General features: G+C 40.9%; 1 protein-coding gene across 6 annotated transcripts in view; it reads left to right on the top strand.

Moving 5' to 3' along the window:
• The window catches only part of tamm41 (TAM41 mitochondrial translocator assembly and maintenance homolog), a 77,272-nt gene that overhangs the window by 20,635 nt on the left and 30,057 nt on the right, over window positions 1-26,580 (top strand). Inside the window, exons 7-9 of one of the 6 annotated variants that reach the window (XM_060835523.1) lie at window positions 3,180-3,242; window positions 3,783-3,850; window positions 7,696-7,802. In XM_060835523.1, coding sequence (XP_060691506.1) covers window positions 3,180-3,242; window positions 3,783-3,850; window positions 7,696-7,752 — 188 coding nt within the window. In that variant the 3' untranslated portion in view covers window positions 7,753-7,802. Of the gene's footprint in view, window positions 1-3,179; window positions 3,243-3,382; window positions 3,543-3,782; window positions 4,040-4,874; window positions 7,621-7,695; window positions 7,803-26,580 lie in introns of those variants that run through there. The other 5 variants (XM_060835525.1, XM_060835522.1, XM_060835520.1 and 2 more) reach the window with 5 other exon arrangements.

Raw genomic sequence — 26,580 nt, 5'->3', positions numbered from 1 at the left:
TTCTTCCACACTCTAATTTGTAAGTGTGTGTGTGTGTGTGTGTGTATATATATTAAACTGTCATTACTGCGTTTATCTACAAGCAATTAGGGTGAAAAGATTATAATATTTTCTACCTGCGATGTTATCTAGGATATAATGAAATTCCAACATTTCATTGGAAATCTGCTCTCCATTAGATATAGTTTCATATCAACCCACTGAGACATGTTATAAATGGTACTTGAACCCGGGCTGTCTGTTCCAAATATATATAGAACACAGAACAATATCATACAGGAACAGGCCATTCAGCCCACTATGTTTTTGCTGACCATGATGCAATTCTAAACTAACCTCATCTGCTTGCACATGTTTCAAATACCTTTAATCTTTAACAGTTCATGTGACTGTCTAAATGCCTCCTAATCTTTGCTAAGTATCTGGTTTTAACAGCAGCATTGACAACACATTCCAGGTACCTACCACACTCTGTAAAAAAAAACTTTCCTTGCACATCTCTTTTAAAATTTCCCCTTTTTAAACCTATATCCCTTAGTACTTGACGTTTCCACCTAGGATAAAAGATTCTGACTATTCATCCTGTCCATGCCTCTCGTGCATCTCCTTCAATCTGGTGGTTTCACAGCCTCTGATCCTGCAGCAAAGCAATCCAAGTTTGTCCAACCTTTCCTTATAGCTCATACTCTTCAATCCAGGCAAGATCCTGGTAAACCTCTTCTGCACCCTGTACAGTTCCTCCACATCCATCCTGTAATGTTGCAACCATAACTGCACACAGTGTTCCAAATGTGGCATAACTAAGGGCTTAGACAAAGGTAGGGGCACTGTCACTGCACTAGAAGAACCCCTGTGCTTTCCATTAGAGAAATGTGCAGAGATGTTATTACATTCGATTAGAGCAGGCGGGATTTGAATCCAGGACTTCTATGGTTGAGTGTGTGGCTGGAAAAGCACAGCAGGTCAGGCAGCATATGAGGAGTAGGAAAGTTGACATTTCAGGGCTGATGAAGGGCTTATGCTCGAAACGTTGATTTTCCTGCTCCTCACATGCTGCCTGACCTGCTGTGCTTTTCCAGCAACACACACTCAACTCTGATCTCCAGCATCTGCAGACCTCCCTGTCTCCTGGGAATTCGAGCTCAGAGGTAGGCCCCTACCTCTGAGCCAGGAGCCTAGTTTCAAGTCTTGCCTGCTCCAAAGGTATGTAATACCATTCCTGAAAAAGATAGAAAATATTTTCTAACTGTGCCTGTTCACACCAAGAAATGCACCTGAACAGTCTGATTTCCATGCAATAAAATTCATGAGGCATTTTGGAGGGACACTTGCTACAATGGTAGCTTTGAGCCAGGAGACCCAGGTTCAAGTCCCACCTGCTGTAGAGATGTTCAATGATATCTCCGAACAGGTTGATTAGAAAATGGTTAGTGAGGTATTTTGGTTAGAGGAGACCATTCTATTGTCACTGTTCTAGCAATCCAGGATCCCAGGCTAACATTTGAATCCCATCATAAAGGGATGATAAAATTTGAGTTCAAATTTTATTCTTGAATGAAAGGTAGTGAGGTATTTTGGAGGGCTCTTATGGTGTAGTGATAGTGTCCCTACCTCTGGACCTGGCAGCCTGAGTTCAAGTACTACCTACTGCAGACATGTGTTTTAACATGTCTGAACAGGTTTAAAAACATCAAATGTGGCATTTTGGAGGGCTGTTGTGGTGCAGTTGTAGTGTCCCTACCTCTGAACTAGGCAACCCAGGTTCAAGTCTCATCTGGTCCAGAAGTTGAAGTATCATTTCTGAACAGGTTGATTAGTAAGGATCTACTCGTGAGGTGTTTGAAATTGCTTGTTTCCATCCTCTTCTTTGTGAATATATAACAATTCAAGTTTAGAGTATCTAACTACAATGCTGAGCTAAATAATTTCTAAATTGAGGCCATGATATCAACAAAGCAGAATAATTGATTAATTCCCATTGCACATGGATGGATCTGCCTATTCTATCTTGCTTATTTGCTTTGTTTTTGACAAGGACCATGTGAACCAATTTTAAATTACATTTATACAACCTAATAAAGGCTACAAAGTTGTCTTTACTTATGTCTTGATGAAAACTGTTTGCAAAACTAGCTTTGGATCTACAGTTCCTTCAGATTTAATTTTATGTACTGGTAAATGGCCCAAATCTTTGAATCATGGTTGGAATCCTTCTCAAAGGTTATTTATCTATGGATTTTTTTTAGAGGCCATAAAATAATGTAGAATCTTTCATAATAGAGGTAATGCAGCATTCTTCTCAGGGAGTATCTTGAAGAATCTTTTTAGAAAACATGTCTTTTTTATGGCACTGGTTGCCATAAAATAAAATATTTGAAGATCAAAAGTTAATTGAATTAAAGGGAAGGGTGACAGGTGAATGAAGGAGGTTCCAATGGCAAGTAGAGCAACGCAGAGACTGAAGATCTGGACGACTGTTCCTCTAATCTGTGTGGTTATGCATAAAGCGACAGTGTGAACGTAGGAATGGTCAGCTCGTGAACAAATATTTTCATTTAGGTGCACACATGCAAGATTATTCATTAGTTTTAAAGGCACTAATAATGAAACAAGTCAGCCACACACTACAAATGGAAGTTGGAGAGAACATTGGTACCACACAAAGTCTGGCGTAGGGAGTAATTATTACATACTTTTATTTAGTCAGTTTACTTAGTTTCCTTGTGTTTTTGTCAAATGACATCTCCTTGTTTTTCTCCCTGTTTACCTTATTCAGGTAAACTAAATCTGTGCACCAGTTGTAAACTGATTACACAGTTACTACAGCAGTCTAAGTTCTGCTATTTCTATCATAAAAACCTTTGAACAGAAATTTGGGGTCGGATGACAGGGAAGAACTTGAGTGCAAAGTTTACAGGGAAGCAGCAATGACAGCTGGAGGACAAATGCAAAATGCTTGAGTTAGCCACTTCTGGCATGCACCCTCAAATTTAAAATTATTACTCCAAGGGCAAGTTAATTTATATTCAGTCTTTTCCAAACTGTAGTTTCAACTTTCAGAGCTAACTGCAATGTATAATATTACTTAAATATAATATTTAAGTATAATATTACTTCTATAGCATTTCTTACTTCCTTTCAAAATTAAAATAATAGCATTTTGTTTCTCCAAATGCTAGGCGTAGCTGGTATCGTAAAGTCCTCAAGTATGACCCAAAGCGCAAAAGGAATTCTCACTGCTGGTAAGTTTTTTTTTAATTTTGTCCCTCCTGTAAATAGTTGTATACAGCAGAATATTGATTGCATTCAGCTGAAATGCCATTGGCAATTTAGAGCTGTATTAAAGTCTCTAGACGTTTTCTCATGTTTCATTTGTATTTAGGTATGAAAAAGACAGTTACATATAGCATGAAGAAGCTGCATAAAATGTGGAGAGGTTGGAGAAGAAAATCATCCTAACATTCACCAACTATTATTTAAATTATATTTGAAAAAGACATTTAAAAAAAAAATAAATCACACTAGCTGAGCTTTCATCAGTGACTGGGATTCTTTATAATAAATTAAATGCATGTTTGCATCAACTTTATATTGAGAGGAGGTTACTCCTACTACAAGTCAGTGTAATTAACAAGTATTTTGGAAACAATTTTACTGGTAAATATTTGATGAAGATAAGTGCTATTTATGATTTGCAATATTCAGCATTATGGTTCGATTGAACTTTGTAAATGTGTACATTTTGCAAGTCTTAGATGATTAATTGTCAAAGAGTTAATTAGGATCCAATCTCGTTGGAAATGTGCAGAACCCTCCAGATCCCTGTGAGCTACAGAAGTTCCACTTAAAAGTAAGCACAATTAATGGAAAATCTTTATTTGTGTCATATTGTTATTTTATTGTCTCTAAGTCACACCCATTAACCAAGATGTTGACATCATAATCAAGCTTCAGCTCACATGAGTTGTTTGGTTTCATGGATTTTTTTGGGTCTCAGTCACTCGAAAGTAAGGTTTTAATTATTTATGATTCAGTTTTCTCTCTGATTTCTATATTTTGGTTTAATTAAAATCTTTACTTTTTCTGCTGTGTTTAGACATTAAATAGTTCTTAAGCAAAAACAGAAATTGCTGGAAATGTTCAGCAGTTCTGGCAGTATCTGTGGAGAGAAATCAGAGTTTAACATTTTGGGTCGAGTGACCTTTCCTCAGAACAGACTATTCTGAGGAAGGGTCACTTGACCCAAAATGTTAACTCTGATTTCTCCCCACAGATGCTGCCAGACCTGCTGAGCTTTTCCAGCAATCTCTGTTTGGTTTCTGGTTTATAGCATCCACAGTTTTTACGGTTTTTACTTATAAATAGTTCTTATTTTAGTGAGGGCACGGAAAGAGAGAATGGAAGATCAGTAGGGACAATAGGTTTTTTCAGTCTGCATGTTTAATGCCACCATGTGTAGTGAATTTGCCTACTGAATTATAGAGAAAGTGGAGTCTTATAACTTTTCTTTCTTGTGGTACAGTTTACTTGTCATCTGGTTTAGAACTAGTTTTGCTGAGTGGATTGTACAGCAATGATTGTCATTGTGAAGTACTGTATTAGAAACTGAAACTAGGCAAAATATAAGTTCGTACCATTGTTTCTCTTTACATTGATTAGCTTTCACTCCAGTGAATTACAGTTCAACAGGTGGTTTTATGTTTACCCAGTTGTTGGAAAATTGCATCAAATTACACTAGATACTGTGTTTCCTCCAGCCCTTTATAACTATAACCAATGGTTTCATACTTAACAAAGGACTAATTAGAATCTAACCATTGAGTACTGCTGAAAAGAGCCATTTTTGCCAAAGCTTTCTGTCTTGCATTCATCAGGGCAACTGAAGAAAGCCAAATTTCAAGCAATTGCAACAGAATGGGTGCTGATCTTTGACAAGTCGACCATTAGTGACTGGGGCATTGGCATGAAAGAAGCAGCCAGCTACTATAGGATCAGGTACCCAAGCTCCTGGGCAGTTTAGTTAAGGTGCAAGGTATAAACATATTCCTTTTTGTGAATAGTGATTTTCTGCATTTGAATCAATGTAACTCTAGAAAGAACCTAATCTAAACTCAACTGATAATTTTAAATTAGCTAGTGTAACTAACTGATCAGGATTGTTCAGTAAGTGTTGCTGTATCACAGAATCTCATCTAATCGCCATTGTTTTATTTTAGGTTGAGTAACTGCAAACTGGTTGAATATAGTTTTTTCCTCTCCATGTTCCAAACAATTGAATGAGTCAAATAGCATGTTCTATCAGCCAACTGTTGAAATGTACTGCCTTGTCACCTTGAGTCACACCAACACTGATATTCATATGAGTTTACTCAATTATATGGTAGCTAGAATGTTGTTTGGAACTGATGTTTACGTCCAGTTAGTTGCCACTAAATAGTAACAGCCTGAAACAGCAACAGAGTTTCTGAATTTCTATTCCAGTGCAGTGTCTGATGCATAGACAATATGCTCCAATGATTAACTGATGGAATGGAGCAGTATGTTCCTTCATTTATTTGTAATAGGTAGACTATGTAAAGTTCTCAACCAGCCCGTATTTGCAATCCTAAACCAAAGCATCGACTGTTACCTGTGGTCTGCAGTTGGGAAACATTTGCTAAATAAACCGGAGTATGCTCATGACCATAATATTACCAATTTTAAGCTAACCAGTTGAGCTTGTAACGTGGCTCATTTACACTTGCGAGAGTTGACATTCATTTCTATTTTATGTACCCTATTCTCTGCAAATGGAAGTAACGTGTTTTAGTCTTGTGCTTTTTTTGAATTACCCACAGGATTGATACATCAATAGTTCCCTGTCCTTTCTCCATGGCATCCCCTTGGCCAGAAGTGATAACTTGCCAACTAATATACATCTTTTCTCATGTAGTATAAATTATTGTAATCATTCAAAATTTGGCATTCTTGTGTTTGTCCTGATGAGTGCAAAATGAAACCTTTTGATAATGTGTGTCTCTCTTCAGCAGTATTCAAGTTCTGTATTATTGAACAACTTACAAATGTCATGGATACTGCACTGTTCAATGTAATTTATCTCAATCATTTGCCAAATATTTGTAGAAAGCTGTCACTGTACAAAAGTTCTGAACATAAATTACTGAAAAATACAAATTCTTAGAACGCCGTTGACCTGAGGAAGAAATGTGCATTCTCTTACCATTAAAGCTCTGATTCAAACTGAGAGCTTAGGTGCACCTTTGCAAAAGACCCAAAATAAATGTGAGGAGCAGTGCCACAATATAGTGAGCAAAAACATAGCTATTACACTTTTTTTGCTTCCTTTGCATTTGGCCAGGATTGCATTCTCCTTGATTATGGACTGACTTGTAAGTACTTGGACATCAGTAGAAAGAAATCACATTTCCAAGAACTGGCACCAGCATTGTGAATGAGCCATAATAAAAATAGTAGGTGTTGGAAAAGTATGTGTCTGCACCCTCCACTTTCTGAGAAATGTTGTTAAATTTTGAGTTTTTTTATTTCCAACTTGCATCATATGCAGCATTTTCCTTCTATTTTTCTACTAATGAGCCAACTGGTTAATGAATGTCTTATGTTTCCTGAAGACATGTTGACTGTTTTGCCCAGTCACTGGACAATTATGTCTGCTGCGGATTGATTTTGTTTTGCTAGTTCCATCTGTCAATTATCATCTTGGAGCAGGCTAACTTATGTCCACAAACATGTTGCTCAAGTTTCATTTCTTCTCCCAAGTGGCTAGTTATTAATTGGAGAATATCCATCACTAAGATCAAATGTGTTAATAAGCTTGGGGTCAGGATATCTCAGATGTCTGAGCTAGATTGAATCAAGCAGTGATTTTTGCCTCAACATACCACTAGATTCCTGCTGGTGGCGGTGTTGGGCAGTGACAGCCAAATGCCTTGCCAAATTAGATCTATAACACAGTGAAGTTCAGTTTTTCCTTGCCATGTTTGGGGTATCCCTGGTTATACTAATATCCTTAAAATTATAAATTTAATACTGTGTACCTAGAGCAATGCATAGTTGCATGGAGATGTGGATTAATATAGCCTGATGTGTAGGCATAATTGGATTTAGTGTCTGAGAAACCATTAAAGTAAGTGATCTGGTATTTTAGTCTATTTTAATAAAAGTAAAACAGTTTCTGCAGCATTTTCTGTGTTTGTTTTAGTATATTTTACACTGTATCATTATCCATATACCTTTTTGGATTTGTTTGGCCTTGTCCCATTTGTTTAAAAACATTGCACTGAAAGGGCCAGAATGATCGAGTTATTTATTCATATATCTAATCTACTTACAGTTTTTGAGCTATTACATCTGCTTAAGGTATCAAACATATGACAAAAAAAAACAAAGTGGTTATTTATTCATGACTTGAATCCAAAAGACTTGCAAGCACATTTCAATTTTATTTACAGTTCGGTGGAAGAAGTTGCTTGACCTTATTGTATATTATTCTACAATACAGCTCTAGTTAAGTGAACCATGATATATTGAACGTAAGATGGTGTAATGCTCATACCTTAAAACATTGTTCACATAAAGTTAGATGTTAATGCTATTTACATTGTATTGTAACATATCTGAAAATAAAAGAATTACTATGAAGGAGCAACTAATGTTAAATGTTCTTTTTTTAAACAGCTTCTGATGGACGATTTATTCACCAAAGTGTGCAAATTCCCATTTCTTCTTTTTTGATCCATTAATATTGCTAAGTAAGATATCTCGCACTAAACACCAGCATGTTTGACCAGTCTCAGCAATCCATATCCACTGGAACTTTGACAAACCTGTTCTGTTACTGAAGAGCTTGTATGTACTAAATGCAATCTCAGTTTTTCCAAGCATTTCATAGAAAATAAATGATTCAAGCTCAGTCATGAAATCTTTCCAATTATAAAACACTATTCAGGGTACAAAAGAAATTAGACATCCTTGTAAAGATGGAGTTGCAAAGTTCTGAACTAAATAGAGTTCTTACAATTTCTAGCTGATACAGCAATAGTTTGCAATAGTTTATTTTCTCTTCCATGCATGGGAGAACAATTGAAAGGTATATTGATTGTCCAATATCTTAAATTACATTTACACAATGTGTATTGACTTTGTGTTGATAAAAAATTTTGCCATCATTTGCCTCCACCTATGTTAACCTGATTTTTTATTTATCAATGTATTGACAAGTGAAGAACTGTTGAAATTTACAACTTGAACTAGTGGAATTGTAAGTTACTACTGATTTTACTTATCATTATGAGTTCCATGAGTTTGGAAGCAGTCCTCCCCCTAAATAATAGGGCTGACTTTAGGAATATGCGCAAAGTAGATTTACAGTTGTGAAGTTACATGATGTGTGAATGCAGCTAAATATAATGCATATTTTAGCAAGTAACTGGAGATATTGCTGGGTGGAAGACAGATGATGACAAAACAATTAATTCATTTGTTTAGCTTTTTGGGTAAATTTGACATTACCTTACTAATGTAAGTTCTAGGTGATAGTACACATCAAACAGCTTGTCAACATTGTCACAAAATAATGATTCATGTAGAACAATTTCTGATAGTGCTCCTTTCGAAAATTGGTTCAAAAGAATTGTGATTGTCTTAACTTTTTTTGTTCCTGAGCTATTATCATATTTTGGAAGTTGCTAAGTACTCCAGCACAAGTGATGAGAATAAATGAGTGCTGCTGGCCTGCAAATTCAAACATATCTGATACACAAGTATTTTTCCATCAGTTTCATTAACTATTTGGACCAACATTGGATACTTTTGGGTCTGACTCCTCTGCCAAAATCACCCAGAGTAACTACAACGCCTGTGTTTCTTTCTCTGCTACTAACCATTTCAAACACCAAAGGGTTGGAAAATTGCCAATGTGGCATCTTTTAGTTTTTAGAAAAGGGAGACAAAAACCAGGCTACTACAGGTGAGTTGGTTAATATCTGTTATTTGGATAATGTTAGAATCTATTAAAGCGTGTCATAGCAAAACATTTAGAATGCATAATTTAATCAGTACGGCTTTATGAAGGGGAAATCATGCTGATAAATTTACTAGAATTCTTTGAGGAGGTACAAGAAGGATGGAAGCAAAGAATGTAATAGATTTGGATTTTCTGAAAGCGTTGATAAGGTATCACACATTAGGGTACTAAATAAAATAAGAGCCATTGGTGCTGGAGGTCGTATATTAGCATGGATAGCGAATTGGCTCACTAATAGAAGTCAGAGTTGGGATAAGGGTCTTTTTCCATATGGCAACCTGTAACTAATGATGTGCTGTAGAAATCAGTGTTGGTGCCGCAGTAATTTACACTCACATTATTTATGTATATAATGTATGTGTACGTATTTATATAATGACTAGGATGAAGAAAGTGAATGCCAAGCATACAGCTGTCACAAAAATAGGTGGGGATGACCCAGAGAGTCTGTAGAGGGATATAGACAGGTTAATCGAGTGGCAGTTGGAATATAATGAGAGATTATTCGCTTTGTCAGAAAGAAGAGGAGCTGAATATTACTCAAATGGAGAAAGACAGCATTAAACTACAGAAGAGAGAGATCTGGAAGTGTGCATAAGTCTCAAAACTCTTCAGCAGATAGTAAGGAAGGCAAATGGAATGCTGACCATTATTTCAAAGGTATGGAGGTTTTGGTAAAACTATAAAAGCACTAGTCAGACCACAGCTGAATTCTGGAAATATCTTTTAATCCTTGATTGGAGCAAAGCTTTACTATGTTGTGGTTCTGTTTGCCGAGCTGGGAGTTTTTGTTGCAAACATTTCGTCCCCTTTCTAGGTGACATCCTCAGGGCTTGGGAGCCTCCTGTGATGCACTTCTGTGCTGATTCCTCCGGCATTTATAGTGGTTTGAATCTGCCGCTTCCGGTTGTCAGTTGATGTCCGCTGCAGTGGCCGGTATATAGGGTCTAGGTCGATGTGTCTGTTGATCGAATTTGTGGATGAGTGCCATGCCTCTAGGAATTCCCTGGCTGTTCTCTGTTTGGCCTGCCCTATAATAGTGGTGTTGTCCCAATCGAATTCATGTTGTTTGTCATCTGAGTGTATGGCTACTAGGGATGGCTGGTCGTGTCGTTTCGTGGCTAGTTGGTGTTCATGGATGCGAGTTGTTAGCTGTCTTCCTGTTTGTCCTATGTAGTGTTTTGTGCAGTCCTTGCATGGGATTTTGTACACTACGTTGCACTAGAATGCACACTCAGGAACAATGGATTGACAAGCAAAACCAACGTAGTGTACAAAATCCCATGCAAGGACTGCACAAAACACTACATAGGACAAACAGGAAGACAGCTAACAACTCGCATCCATGAACACCAACTAGCCACGAAACGACACGACCGGCTATTCTTAGTAGCCATACACTCAGATGACAAACAACATGAATTCGATTGGGACAACACCACTATTATAGGGCAGGCCAAACAGAGAACAGCCAGGGAATTCCTAGAGGCATGGCACTCATCCACAAATTCGATCAACAGACACATCGACCTAAACCCTATATACTGGCCACTGCAGCGGACATCAACTGACAACCGGAAGCGGCAGATTCAAACCACTATAAATGCCGGAGGAATCAGCATAGAAGTGCTTCACAGGAGGCTCCCAAGCCCTGAGGATGTCACCTAGCCAGGGGACGAAACGTTTGCAACAAAAACTCCCAGCTCGGCGAACAGAACCACAACAACCAGCACCCAAGCTACAAATCTTCTCACAAACTTTGAAAGCTTTACTATCATTGGAGGCAGTCCACAGAAGGTTCACTAGTTTGAAACTAGCTATGGAAAGCCTGTCCAATAGCCAGAGACTTTTCCCCAGGGCAGGATTGACTGGTACGAGGAGTCATAGTTTGAAGATATTAGGAGAAAGGTATAAATGAGATGTCAGAGGTAGGTTCTTTACACAGAGAGTAGTGAATACATGGAATGCGTTGCCAGTTGTGGTGGAAGCAGAATCATTGGGGACATTTGAGCGACTGCTGGACATGCACATGGATAGCAGTGAGTTGAGCGGTGTGTAGGTTAAGTTATAATATTTTATGTTAGGATTAAACCTTGGCACAACATTGTGGGCCAAAGGGCCTGTTCTGTGCTGGACTTTTCTATGTTCTAGAAGAGGTTGAGAAGGTTGGGTCTGTGCTTATCAGAACACAAAAGAATAAGAGGGCACCTTTATTGCACTTCTAAGACACATATAAGGAGGAATTTATTTTCTCAGAGGACAGACTTTTAAATCAATCAGAGAATCAAGGATTATGTGAAAAAGATAGGAAAGTGAAGTTGAGGATTCAGATCAGCCATGATTTTATTAAGTAGTAGAGAAGACCCAATGGGCTGAATGGCCCTCTTCTGTTTCTTTATCATATGGTCTTATTGAACCCTTTTTACCTGTACCATCCTATATTCTTCCCTGTTACAATAAAAGTGTGGAACATGTGGACTTCTTTATTTTGCTTTTTTTTCTACAAGTTATGCCACAACTCTGGAACAGGTGGGACTTGATCTCAGAGACCTTCTGGCTTAGTGGTGGTGTATTACCACCACTACATGAGCACCACACCCCATTAGATATTAATTATGTTGACAGTCTGTCCAGCTGCTTTGTCTCCACCCATTTTTCACTTTCTCTCACCATTTCATTTTCTCTCCCCCCACCCCCTCCACTTCACAGATCTCAATTTTCTCTCTATTTTTGTCTCACATTCTCTCCTAGCTTGTCTATAGGCCCCACTTGTATATTCCTTGATTCTTTCCCACTGAACTGCTGTCCAGTTGTCATTATCCAACTCTTTCCTGATCTTTATGCTATGTGACATTGTAAATGATTCCCTCTCCTCCATATTATTGCCACCATATAATGAATATATAGGGTGAGTTTCCATTGAAAGCATTTAATAGAAGTTGTATAGTTCTGTGTATGGACATTAGGGAAGGCTGTAAGAGTATACATTATCAAACACTCTATGGAAAACACTGATCATTTGAAATTGTAGGATTATGTGTCCCCCCGTGGAAATCAACTGGCCAGAACTAAATGGTAGAAATTGGGTTCAGTTGGATTGGTAAGGTGGAATCTTCCCAGCTGCTGAATGATCTAGGCTGTGGTGATAAATTTGGGAAAATTGGGTGAAATGTCAAGTCCCCTGTCACATTTTGACATCGAGCTAAAAGGTTGCATTTTGCAATCAGGTGTTGGGCTTCAAGGGAAGAGCCCTGTTACCGTGGATTCATGCTTTCATTATCTAATCTTGCCCAATGAATAGAAAGTATATGGTGAGGTCCTAGGGAGTGTTGCTCCTTTCAAGGAGCTATGAATATTAGGGTGCAGGTTCATAGCTCCTTGAAAGTGGAGTCACAGATAGATAGAATAGTGAAGAAGGCGTTTGGTATGCTTTCCTTTATTGGTCAGAGTATTGAGTACAGGAGTCGGGAGGTCATGTTGCGGCTGTACAGGACATTGGTTAGGCCACTGTTGGAATATTGCGTGCAATTCTGGTTTCCTATCGGAAAGATATTGTGAAACATGAAAGGGTTCAGAAAAGATTTATAAGGATTTGGCCAGGGTTGGAGGATCTGAGCTACAGGGAGAGGCTGAACAAGCTGGGGCTGTTTTCCCTGGAGCGTCAGAGGCTGAGGGGTGACCTTATAGAGGTTTACAAAATATGAGGGTCATGGATAGGGTAAATAGACAAAGTCTTTTCCCTGGGGTCGGAGAGTCTAGAACTAGAGAGCATAGGTTTAGGGTGAGAGGGGAAAGATATAAAAGAGACCTAAGGGGCCACTTTTTCACGCAGGGGGTGGTACGTGTATGGAATGAGCTGCCAGAGGATGTGGTGGAGGTTGGTACAATTGTAACATTTAAGAGGCATTTGGATGGGTATATGAATAGGAAGGGTTTGGAGGGATATGGGCCAGGTGCTGGCAGGTGGGACTAGATTGGGCTGGGATATCTGGTCAGCATGGACGGGTTGGACCGAAGGGTCTGTTTCCATGCTATACATCTCTGTGACTCTGTGACTCTAATTCATGACATGAAAGTCAGAGCACGTACCTGACAACTGCAGCTCACTGTTTGCTGGTCTGGATCTCCATCTTAGATAGCAGATTCCAACATCTTAGGGCATTCTACATATGTAGTGACCCCACACACTCTCCATCCATGGCATCTAGCATCTTCACCACATAATCATGGCACATTACTATCCACATGCAGTAGGTTTCTGCACTTCAATGCTGCCTTTTGAAGTGCATGGCACCTTTCGTTGAAATGTTGCTGTACCCAGCATACGGACTGGACCAGGCTGTATCTCTGGCTGCTCACTTACTTGATTAGCAGTCACTCACTTTGAGCCAACTTTGATGCTCGTAGCATCTTCGCATTGACTTGACTTGCCTTTTAGTGCAGAAACAAAGCCAGACAATTTGTCATGGTTGTCAGCAGTCATCAGTCAAGGGGATGAGCATGTTGTTTTATGGCACTGTGCAGTGCTAGTGTTACACTGGTATCATGTGCCAGTGTCATATATTTTAAAAACACTGCACATGCTTCAGGCAGGCAACCATGTGTAAATTTGGAGGGAAGTAGTCTTTAGTCCGGAGATGAGAGTGTGTTGCTGGGAAAGAACAGCAGGTCAGGCAGCATCTGAGGAGCAGGAAAATCGACATTTCAGACATAAGCCCTTCATCAGGAATCCACACCGGGTGCAACGGATGCAGTAGATGACATTGGTAGAGCTACAGGTAAACTTCTGATGGATGTGGAAGGATCCGTTGGGGCCTTGGATGGAGGTGGCGGTGGTGCGTGATGTGGAGGAGATTCGCTGGAAGGCATTGTCAACCATGTGGGAAGGGAAGTTACGATCGTGGAAGAAGGAGGCAATCTGGGACTTTCTGAGGTGGAATTGGTCATCCTGGGAACAGATGCGGTGGAGGCGGACGAATTGGAAATAAGGGATGGCATTTTTACATGAGGCATGGTGGGAGGAGGTGTAGTCTAGGTAGCTGTGGGAGTCGGTGGGCTTGTAGTAGATATCTATGGTTAATCGGTCATTGGAGACGGTGGTGGAGACGTCCAGGAAGGGGAGGGAGGTGTCCAAGATAATCCAGGTGAATTTGAGGTTGGGTGGAAGGTTGGGAGCACAAAGCATCACTGATACAGTCATCGATGTCGCAGAGGAACAAGTTGGGGGTGGTGCCAGTGTAACTGCAGAAGATGGACTGTTCCACGTTTCTGTCAAATAGGCAGGCATGCGGTTGTCCACGGCTCTCCCTTTGGTTTGGAAGAAGTAGGAGGATTGGAAGTTGTTGTTGAGGGTGAGGACCAGTTCAGCCAGGCAGATGAGGTGTCGGTGGAAGGGTACTGGTTGGGACAGCATGAGAGAAAGAAACGGAGGGCTTGGAGACCTTCGCCGTGGAGGATCGATGCGTACAGAGACTGGATGTCCATGGTGAAGATGAAAAGTTGGGGGCCGGGAAATGAAAATCTTGGAGGAGATAAAGGGCGTGGGTGGTGTCACGAACATTGGTGGTGGGGGGGGGGGGGGCAGGATGGTGTCGAAGTAGAAAGCGATGAGTATGGTGGGACAGGTGCAGGCTGAGACAGTGGGTCAACCGGGGCAGTCAGGTTTGTGAATCTTCGATAGGAGGTAAAATCAGGCAGTGCGGATTCACAGACAATATGGTTGGAGGCTAGGAAACTACGTCCAGGAAAGCCCAGAGTAAGTCAAGGGCAATCTCCAATATCCGTCCACAGATTGGCCATGGTCAGTCAGCTGCTTTGGACAGTCAAAGTCTAGAGGTCAGTACTTGATTGGTATCCATAAAGGATCTTCAAGGTTTGTGTAAAGATTTATAGCTTGGGTGACAGCTGTCGTGGTTGTGGATATATTCATTGAGCTGGGAAGTTGATTTGCAGATGTTTTGTCACCTAGATAGGGGACATCTTCAGTGCTTTGGAGCCTCCTGTGAAGCACTGCTAGGCTGTCTCTTCTGGAATTTATTTGGTTTCGTTCCTGCTACTTCTGGTTGCCAGTTCTGGTTGTTCATTGTAGTGGCCGGTATGTTCTCGGTGCTTGTTGATGGAGTCCGTGGATGAGTGCCATGCTTCTAGAAATTCTCTGGCTGTCCTCTGTCTAGCTTTTCCTATAACATTGTGTTGTTCCAGTCGAATTTGTGGTCTTTGGCATCTGTGTGTGTGGCTACTAGGGACAACTGGTCATGGCATTTAGTGGCTAGTTGGTGTTTGTGGATGCGGATTGCTAGTTTACTGCCTGATTGTCCTATCTAGTGTTTTGTGCAGTCTTTGCATGGATTTTGTAAACTACGTCACTCTTGCACATGATGGGTAATGGTTCTTTTGTCCTGGTGAGTTATTGTCTCGGTGTGGCTGTCGGTTTATTGGCTGTCAATAATCCCAGTTGGAGAAGTCTGGCTGTCAGTTCCAAGATTTTTTTATGTAAGGTACTTTGGCTAGTGAGTTGGGTTGTGGTATGTCCTTGTTGAGTTGTTTGCCTGTTAGGCATCTGCAGATGAAGTTGCAGCGATGTCCGTTCTTGGCGAGGAGTTTGTAGAGGTGTTGTTCTTCTTTCCTTCATAGGTCAGCAGTGCTGCAATGTTGTAGCCCTTTTGAACTGGGTCCCAATGCGACTTCTCTTGTGTGTATTTCGGTGGTTGCTGTTGCAGTTCAGGACCTGGTCAGTGTGTGTGGCTTTCTTGTACACTTTCGTGGTGCATTCCCCATTTTGTGTTCTTTCTACTATCACATCAAGGAATGGGAGTTAATTATTGGTTTCTTCCCCATCTTGTAAATCTGATCCCTGTAAGTAAGGTGTTGATAATCCAGTGTTTGTTCTCGACTTCTGTTCTCTTAATTATAACAAAAACGTCTTCCACGTATCTGATCTAGAGTTTGGGTTGGATTTGTGGGAATGCTGTTTGTTCCAGTTTTTGCATCACTGCTTCTGCTATGAGCCTAGAGATGGGTGAGCCCATAGGTGTACCATCGATCTATTCATATATTTGGTTGTTGCATCTGGTTACTCAGCATTCAGGGCTGTCTTGCTGCATCACGCAAAAGGGGATGAGGCCACAATCAGTTTTCAGTGTCCATCCAGTAAAAATGAAGGCCAGCTGAGAACATAAAAGTGGAGATTGGAGGCCGTATGCTGGGATACAGATGAGTTTATAATAGTGAAGGGGGCAACTCTGTATGTAAAAGAGAAGAAGATAGAGCATTGAAGGGAAAGGTATAAGGTGGTGGCTGGAGAGGAGATGCCAGTCATTGAGTGTAAACTGGGTGGATGACAGATGATTAGATAATGGGATTGGTGAGATTGTGGGGGATGTTCAAATTCTATGCAGTTGACAGGAAGGGCTGCCAAGAAGGGAAGGGAATAGTTACCAAAGTAGCAATCACTTGCAATTTACCCATAACCTGCAGGAGCTGCTCACTTCACATGTTGAACCATCAAACATTGCACAGTTCTAAGGATTGTGTGGCTCTGTCCTTTTAATGTTGTAGTTGCAACTAGACATGCATTCATACGTAGAGCTAATGAAGTGAAGTGAACATATATTTATAAATGTGAAAATGTTATTTACCCAGATGTTCCGCATCTGCCATCTATGTGGCCTCAGAAGATGGTCTTTATCTCCCACATTATCTCAGTACAATCCCAGTGTCTACAGATGGGATGGAGTGAACTGCAATGGAGCCTGTTAGACTTGAAGGTTTGGTCAGGCGACCCCAAGGACGTTTGTGTTTCGAGGGCCAGACTTGCTGAATGTGTCCTACCCAGAGGCAGATGCGCCCTCCTCAACTTGCATTCTGACAAGCCAGAGTGGGGCAAGCAAGCCAGAGGTGAAAGGCCCAGCCACCTCTGAACTGTATTGAGAGGAGACTTCTGGAGGGCCTGTATGTGGTTTCCCCTACACCTGAGTAGCTCGTGGCACTGCCATAGCAGTTCTCTGAGTGCCATTGATATTCCACTCTGTCCCTCCTGAGGTGTCAATATCTGAGCTGGAAGGAGGCAGGAGGAGCCTTGGTGATGCTCCCTCTCAGGCAGACATGTCCTCTTCCTCAGAGGTGGACAAGGGAATGTCTTATGATGCGACTGTTTTGATGGCAAAGGGTGGAAGAATAATCCCACTGCTAACTACAGGAAACAAAAGAACAAAATGTGTTGCCATGAAAGGATTGATGTTATTGGCATGTTAATACGTTCACAGTGAGGTAATAGGAAAATAGCTCAATGATGGATAATACCAGGAAAAGGATGTTTCAGCATCTCTGTGGGACCAATTCCAATCTTTTGCTAAAAAGAGGATCAAGAGTTGAATATCAGATACCCCTGATCCATCCTGGTCCTTGTGGCCCTATTATGGGCCAATTTCTCCTATAAATGAGAGAAAGGGAGGGATTGAGTGGATGGCACACCTTCTAGTGGTAGTGTAGGTGAGGAAAAGGTAGTGAGATGTCCCAAAGAAATGACAGCAAGAGAAAGTGAAGGAAGATGCTGCATGCAAACGTGTGAGAGCATGAGCTTTGAGGGAGGTGGATGCAGAGATAGAGATTGTGAGGTGGCAGAGGGATGGTGGTGGCATTTAACCTGGCAGAGTGAAGAATGTCATTCTGCTACGTCATTTGCCTTTTGCTAATGATTGAGACTTACCCAGGTAGAAACCTTGGACAAGAGTGGCAGGATCTTGTGTCTTGGCTTCCTGTAATGGATAAGATCTGGAATGCCCTCCCTCAGGATATTGTGGTCTGTAGTGGTCCACGAATTCAGCTCCCCACTATCTTCTCAAGGGCAACTAGGGGTGGGCAATAAATGCTGGCCCAGCTAGTGATGCCTACAAGTAAATATAAGTATAAAAAAACAAATTATCTCCCTCTTGTCTACCACCCAATCCACCAGCACCTTCAAGTCCCCATCCACCAATTCTGCCTTGTCTACATGTCCATGGAAAAGGTCTCCAAATCTGCAGGCAGCTCAGGACTGGAAGCACTTGCCCGAGTGCACAGCAACATTTTAGATGTGATATTAGCACCAAATATCAAAGGATAGCTTGGCAGTGGCTAGTACTTCTGCCTACTGTGAGTGGGAGAACCAGCTAACATTGGACGAGAGGGCAAATTACTGACTGGACTAAGAAATTGGTTGAGTGTAAGGCAACAGAAAGTAGCGATGATGAGTAGGTACTCAAATTGATAGGATGTGACCATTGTTGTCCCACAATGATCTGTGTTCAGTCCTCATTTATTCACATTATTCATTAACAATTTGGAAAATGGCATAGAAAGTCATATCTTCAAATTTGCTGATGATACAAAGTTAGGCAGCATTGCAAACAGCATGAATGATAAAATTACGGAGGGATATTGATAAACCAGGTGGATGGGCAAAAACAGGCAGATGGATTTCAATCTAATACATTTTGAACTGTAAAAGGATAAATCAGCATAATTTCTAAATGGTATAAAATTAACTACAGTAGATAGGCAAAGAGACTCAGAGGTCCAGGTCAATAGATATTCAGAATGCCATGAACAGGTGCATAAAATGATCAAGAAAGCTAATGGAATGCTGACTTTAAATCTAGAGGACTGGAATGTAAAGATGCAGAGGTTATGCTGTAACTATATACAATTCTGGTTAAACCTCATGGTGTGTACTGAGAGCAGATTTGGGCACTACACTTTTCTAAGAAATATTGGAGGGTTTACAAGAATGACGGGGGGAGATAATGTTTTCTCTAGAATTTAGAAGGTTAAGTGGTCATTAAAGTCTTCAAAATAACAGGAAAAGGCAGTGTAGGTTAAGATGAACCATTTCTAACAGGTCGGATATTCCAGAACTGTGGTAGGTGTGGGGGTGGCGGGGGGAGTGGGGTGCGGTGGGCGTAGGATGTTGGGCATGGAGGTGTAATGGTCTAGAAACTTAGGGCCAGACCATTCAGGAGAGATGTTAGGAAGCACTTCTACACTAAGTTTGGAACTCTCTTCCACAGCTGTCAGGTAATGCTAGGTTAGTGGTTAATTTTAAATCTGAGATGGACTTTTTTTTTTGTCAAACAAGGGTATTACGGGCCAAAAGGCAGGTGAACAAAGCTAGGCTACAGATCAAACAGGATCTGACTGAATGGCCTAGTCTGTTCCTATTTTCCTATATGTTGACTAATCAAAACAAAATGACTTGATGCCAGTCTGTACTGAGGTCTGTTTGGTTACCATCTGATTAAGGACAAAAGGGTAACTAGGGAGAGAATAGGGTCTCTCAAAGATCAGCAAGGTGACCTTTGTGTGGGATGATACTAAATGAATATTTTACAACAGTATTTACTGTGGAAAAGGACATGGAAGATATAGAATGTAGGGAAATAGATGGTGACATGTTGGAAAAAAGCCCATATTACAGAAGAGGAATTGCTGAATGTCCTGAAACGCATAAAAGTGGTAAATCCGCAGGACCTGATCAGGTGTACCCTAGAACTCTGTGGAAAGCTAGGGAAGTGATTGCTAGTCCTCTTGCTGAGATATTTGTATCATCGATAGTCACAGGTGAGGTGCTGGAAGACTGGAAGTTGGCTAACATGGTGCCTCTGTTTAAGAAAGGTGGTAAGGACGAGCCAGGGAACTATTGACCAGTGAGCCTGACGTCAGTGGTGAGCAAGTTGTTGGAATCCTGGGGGACATGATGTACATGTATTTGGAAATGCAAGGATTGATTATGGAGTCAGCCTGGCTTTGTGCATAGGAAATCATGTCTCACAAACTTGACTGAGTTTTTTGAAGAAGTAACAAAGAGGATTGATGAGGACAGAGCGGTAAATGTGATCTATATGGACTTTAGTAAGGCACTCGAAAAGGTTCCACATGGGAGGCTGGTTAGCAAGGTTAGGTCTCATGCAATATAGGGAGAACTAGCCATTTGGGTATCTGGCTCAAAGGGTAGAAGACAGAGGGTAGTGGTGGAGGGTTGTTTTTCAGCTTGGAGGTCTGTGACCAGTGGAATGCCACAAGGATCGGTGCTGGAACCACTACTTTTCATTATTTATATAAATGATTTGAATGCGAGCTTAAGAGTTAGCAAGTTTGCAGATGACTCCAAAATTGGAGGTGTAGTGGACAGCGAAGAAGGTTACCTTGGATTACAACAGGATCTTGATCAGATGGGCCAATGAGCTGAGGTAAATGTGGGTAAATGTGAGGTGCTGCATTATGGGAAAGCAAATGTTAGCAGGATCTATGCACTTAATGGTAAGGCCCTAGGAGTGTTGCTGAACAAAGAGACCTTGGAGTGTGGGTTCATAGCTCTTTGAAAGTGGAGTCGCAGGTAGGTAGGATAGTGAAGAAGTTTGGTAGGCTTTCCTTTATTGGTCAGAGTATTGAGTACAGGACTTGGGAGGTCATGTTGCGGCTGTACTGGACATTGGTTAGGTCACTGTTGGAGTATTGCGTGCAATTCTGGTCTCTTTCCTATTGGAAAGATGTTGTGAAACTTGAAAGGGTTCAGAAAAGATTTACAAGGATGTTGCCAGGGTTGGAGGATTTGAGCTGTGTGGACAGTTGAATAGGCTAGGGCTGTTTTCCCTGGGGCATTGGAGGCTGAGGGGTGACCTTATAGAGGTTTGTAAAATCATGAGGCGCATGGATAGGATAAATAGACAAGGTCTTTTCTGGAGTGGGGGAGTCCAGAACTAGAGAGCGTAGAGTTATAGAGATATACAGCAAGGAAACAGACCCTTCAGTCTAACCCATCCGTGCCGACCAGATATCCCAACCCAATCTAGTCCGGTATAAAAGAGACCTAAGGGGCAACTTTTTCACGCAGAGGGTGGTGCGTGAATGGAATGAGCTGCCAGAGGAAGTGGTGGAGGCTGGTACAATTGCAACAATTAAAAGGCATCTGGATGGGTATATGAATAGGAAGGGTTTCGAGGGATATGGGCCAAGTGCTGGCAGGTGGTACTAGATTGGGTTGAGATATCTGGTCAGCATAGACGAGTTGGACTGAAGGGTCTGTTTCCATGCTGTACATCTCAATGACTCGGACCAGATTCTTTGTATTCTTCAATTTGATGAATGGAAATTGTATTTCCATGAAATCTCACAATCTCCGCACCAACTGAAGTTTATCGAAATTTGTGCTATTGTGAAAAACATTGTGAAAGTGAACTGCTGAGGTAAAATGTATGTTATGGAATTTCATTGATATTTGCCTGTTACATGCAACTTGAAAATTTGTTACACAATATTTATTGCAGTTTCCTGACATAACAAATTGAATACTTATCCAAGTCCATTGTTAAGGAAACGAGGGAAAATAAGAATTTTCTTTTACACAGTAAGTTATGATTTGGATTTATGCTATTGCCTGTGGAATCAAATCCAATTGTAACTTTTTTAAAATTGCATATATACTTAAAGGAACAACTTGTAGAGTTATTGGGAAGAACAGAAGAGTTGGAAAGCTTTATTAGACAGTCAGCACAGACACCAGATCACCTCCCTCGATGCTGTACAATTTTATTGAGATCGCGATTACCTGGGATGGAGGTTCAGATAGAGAATAAAAACTTATATGAACGTTTGCTGCTTTTATAGCATTGCGTAGGCTAACCTTTGTGTTACTTTCTATCTAAACACCAATAAAAATATTGCATAAGTGTAGAATTTAGCTGTTTTTACCCAATACTGTACTCCTATAGTTTATCATTGCTCAGTATTTAAGAGGATATGCCACTTGCTTGAAATAATATCATTAATATCAAAATTGAAATAACAAACTTTGAAATGTCATAAGAAGGCATTAAATCTCCACCATGAATACTGTAGCCAATAATGCTGCAGTGGTTTGATTAAGGCTTTTGCACAGTGCTCTTTTACGGTCACTAAATGCTTCTAATACTTTCAACAATGTGTCCATAAACAGGGGGAGTGTTATATAAAATCTACATGATATGACTGTCTTTATTTAAGTTACGTTTTCCTGTAGTAAATGGAAACCAATTACAGTTGATTTTACATAGTCCTGCATTAACTCACTGTAGTCAACTTTTTTCATAAATAGTTCAAATTGTTATCAATTTAACATGCTTACTGTTGAACTGTTGTGGAACAGACAGAAAGTGGATGTCACGCTTTGAAATTTTCAACAGCAACATTTCCAAAACGTACATGGGGTTGATCTTGACAGAGCACGTACATGTTGTGCCAGATTAGCCTTGTTTGACAAGTTTTGGATCTTCTGCCCTGTCCTATGCACAGACTTGAAATTCAACACCAAGTGGTTTAAGAAAATCCTCAGATATATCCAATAATTAGATGGGTGTGGATATTCTCAGCAATGGCAAGTTAAAATAAGTCTGAGGATATTACAACAAGGATTTAACTTGAAAGAACTGATTCTTTACAAGCTTTACTGTTATTCATTAAGAGCACAAAGTTTAATGAAGATTTTTGTGAATGTACGAATGCAAATTTTTTTCTGATTTTCCTCCCCCACTGTTATAGTTTTAATAGCATTTGATGAAACTATATATAAATAGAATCATCAGGGAAGAAAAGACTAAAATGAAAGTATAAACTAATTTAATTTAGTTTCCCTCTCTAAATAGGTGGTGTTCACATTCCTGAAATCTTAATCCTCTTGATTTGTATCTTCGTACATGTTATGGAACAACTAATTTTCTAATAACCATTAATAATGGTATGAACTTCTAAGTTACTTTGAAATTCGAAGAGTACTGAACTGGAATAATTCTGATCTATACACTTCTGAATTTCGAAGGTTCAGATTGGAACCAAATGTATAATAGGGTAGTAGTTATGGTAGGGGATTTTAATTTTCCAAACATCAACTGGGACTGCCACAGTATTAAAGGTTTAGATGGAGAGGAATTTAAATGTGTACAAGACAATTTTCTGATTCAGTATGTGGATGTATCTACTAGAGAAGGTGCAAAATTTGACCTACTCTTGGGAAATAAGACAGGGCAGGTGACTGAGGTGTCAGTGGGGGAGCACTTTGGGGCCAGCGACCATAATTCTACTCGTTTTTAAAATAGTGATGAAAAAGGATAGACCAGAGCTAAAAGTTGAAGTTCTAAGTTGGAGAAAGGCCAATTTTGACGGTATTGAGCAAGAACTTTCGAAAACTGATTGGAGGCAGATGTTAGCAGGTAAAGGGACGGTTGGAAAATGGGAAGCCTTCAGAAATGAGATAACGAGGACCCAGAGAAAGTATATTCCTGTCAGGGTGAAAGGGAAGGCTGGTAGGTATAGGGAATGCTGGATGACGAAAGAAATTGAAGGTTTGGCTAAGAAAAAGAAGGAAGCATATGTCAGGTATAGACAGGATAGATGGAGTGAATCCTTAGAAGAGTATAAAGAAAGTAGGAGTATATTTAAGAAGGAAATCAGGAGGGCACAATGGGGACATGAGATAGCTTTGGCAAATAGAATTAAGGAGAATCCAAAGGGTTTTTACAAATATATTAAGGACAAAAGGATAACTAGGGAGAGAATAGGGCCCCTCAAAGATCAGCAAGACAGCCTTTGTGTGGAGCCACGGAAAATGGGGGAGATACTAAATGAATATTTTGCATCAGTATTTACTTTGGAAAAGGATGTGGAAGATATAGACTGTAGGGAAATAGATGATGACATCTTGCAAAATGTCCATATTATAGAGGAGGAAGTGCTGAATGTCTTGAAACGGTTAAAAGGGGATAAATCCCCAGGACCTGATCAAGTGTATCCGAGAACTCTGTGGAAAGCTAGAGAAGCGATTGCTGGGTCTCTTGCTGAGATATTTGTATCATCGATAGTCACAGGTAAGGTGCCGGAATACTGGAGGTTGGCAAACGTGGTGCCACTGTTTAAGAAGGGTGGTAAGAACAAGCCAGGGAACTATAGACCAGTGAGCCTGACCTCAGTAGTGGGCAAGTTGTTGGAGGGACTCCTGAGGGACAGGATGTTCATGTATTTGGAAAGACAAGGACTGATTCAGGATAGTCAACATGGCTTTGTGTGTGGGTAATCATGTCTCACAAACTTGATTGAGTTTTTTGAAGAAGTAACAAAGAAGATTGATGAGGGGAGAGCAGTAGATGTGATCTAAATGGACTTCAGTAAGGCGTTCGACAAGGTTCCCCATGGGAGACTGGTTAGCAAGGTTAGATCTCACGGAATACAGGGAGAACTAGCCATTTGGATACATAACTGGCTCAAAGGTGGAAGACAGACGGTGGTGGTGGGTTGTTTTTCAGACTGGAGGCCTGTGACCAGTGGAGTGCCACAAGGATTGGTGCTGGGCCCTCTACTTTTTGTCATTTACATAAATGATTTGGATACGAGCATAAGAGGTACAGTTAGTAAGTTTGCAGATGACACCAAAATTGGAGGTGTAGTGGACAGTGAAGAGGGTTACCTCCGATTAAAACAGGATCTGGACTAGATGGACTAATGGGCTGAGAAGTGGCAGATGGAGTTTAATTCAGATAAATGTGAGGTGCTGCATTTTGGAAAAGCAAATCTTAACAGGACTTATACCCTTAATGTTAAAGTCCTCGGGAGTGTTGCTGAACAAAGAGACCTTGGAGTATAGGTTCATAGCTCCTTGAAAGTGGAGTCGCAGGTAGATAGAATAGCGAAGAAGGCGTTTGGTATGCTTTCCTTTATTGGTCAGAGTATTGAGTACAGGAGTTGGGAGGTCATGTTGCAGCTGTGCAGGACATTGGTTATGCCACTGTTGGAATATTGCATGCAGTTCTGGTCTCCTTCCTATCGGAAAGATGTTGTGAAACTTGAAAAGGTTCAGAAAAGATTTACAAGGATGTTACCAGGGTTGGAGGATCTGAGCTTCAGGGAGAGGCGGAACAGGCTGGGGCTGTTTTTCCTGGAGCGTCTGAGGCTGAGGGGTGACCTTATAGAGGATTACAAAATTATGAGGGGCATGGATAGGGTAAATAGGCAAGGTCTTTTCCCTGGGGTCAGGGAGTCCAGAACTAGAGGTTTAGGGTGAGAGGGGAAAGATATAAAAGAGACCTAAGGGGCAACTTTTTCATGCGGGGGTGGTACGTGTATGGAATGAGCTGCCAGAGTATGCAGTGGAGACTGGTACAGTTGCAACATTTAAGAGGCATCTGGATGGGTATATGAATAGGAAGGGTTTGGAGGGATATGGGCCAGGTGCTGGCAGGTGGGACTAGATTGGGTTGGGATATCTGGTCGGCATGGACGGATTGGACCAAAGAGAGTCTGTTTCCGTGCTGTACATCCGCCGTGAGGCGGCACGGTGGCACAGTGGTTAGCACTGCTGCTTCACAGCACCAGAGACCCAGGTTCAATTCCCGCCTCAGGCAACAGTCTGTGTGGAGTTTGCACGTTCTCCCCGTGTCTGCGTGGGTTTCCTCCGGGTGCTCCGGTTTCCTCCCACAGTTCAAAGATGTGCGGGCCAGGTGAATTGGCCATGCTAAATTGCCCAGAGTGTTAGGTAAGGGGTAAATGTAGGGGTATGGGTGGGTTGCGCTTCGGCGGGTCGGTGTGGACTAGTTGGGCCGAAGGGCCTGTTTCCACACTGTAAGTAATCTAATCTAATCTAATCTAATCTAATCTAATCTCTATGACTCTATGTCTGGTGCATCTAGGTGAAAGTGAGGACTCCAGATGCTGGAGATTAGAGTCAAGAGTTATGTGCTGGAAAAGCACAGCAGGTCAGGCAGCATCCGAGGAGCAGGAAAATTGATGTTTTGGGCAAAAGCCCTTCATCCGGAATCGGGTTCCATCTCAGCACTGCAACAGCTCAGGACACATATGACCAAGTCACACAGTTAAGAATTCCATGTCACAATTCAAATTAAGTAATAGAAGCAACATTTGGAGTTCTGAATCAGATACCATGAGTAAAATTTAAACAAACCAATTTCGCACATACTATCAGTGTTCTCCCATAAGATGGCAACTAAGATATTGCAATGTTCTGTGGTTTTCTTTGTACTGTATGTAGGAATTTCCACAGATTTTCAGTTTCTTGTTTTTATTTTCTTTTTTTATGGATGTGCAAGGTTCTATCGTTTAACATTGTGTTCCAATGATATTACTGACTTAAGTCTTTCAGATCCAAATCTCTCCACTCTGTTTCCAGGTTGTCTGCAATGGCAAAAGCAATTAATAAAGGCGAGCTATAAACAGATGGACAGAAAATTATAGCTACATGTGGTTGTGCCCCACTTCAAACTAATGCTATAAAGGTGGGATAGGTCTGGGATGAGTGGTATTTGAGACAATAAATCTCACAAGATGGAGGAACGCATTTTATTCCTCTCAATCGATTTCCTATTTGCTGTTCCTGTTCCATATTGCTGTTGGAAGCAGAGGTAGGTGTCTCCAGGAGATAGTGTTGCACAATTTCTTACAGCTCACTGATGAGTAACTGTCGATGAATCACTTATCCTTACCCCTTCATAGAAAATGGCAACCTGACAAGGCCTGAAGAA

Source organism: Hemiscyllium ocellatum, chromosome 14, assembly GCF_020745735.1.
Source record: "Hemiscyllium ocellatum isolate sHemOce1 chromosome 14, sHemOce1.pat.X.cur, whole genome shotgun sequence".
Taxonomy (NCBI): domain Eukaryota; kingdom Metazoa; phylum Chordata; class Chondrichthyes; order Orectolobiformes; family Hemiscylliidae; genus Hemiscyllium; species Hemiscyllium ocellatum.
The sequence above is the reverse complement of the archived record's forward strand: the minus strand, read 5'-3'. Positions and strand labels throughout refer to the sequence as shown.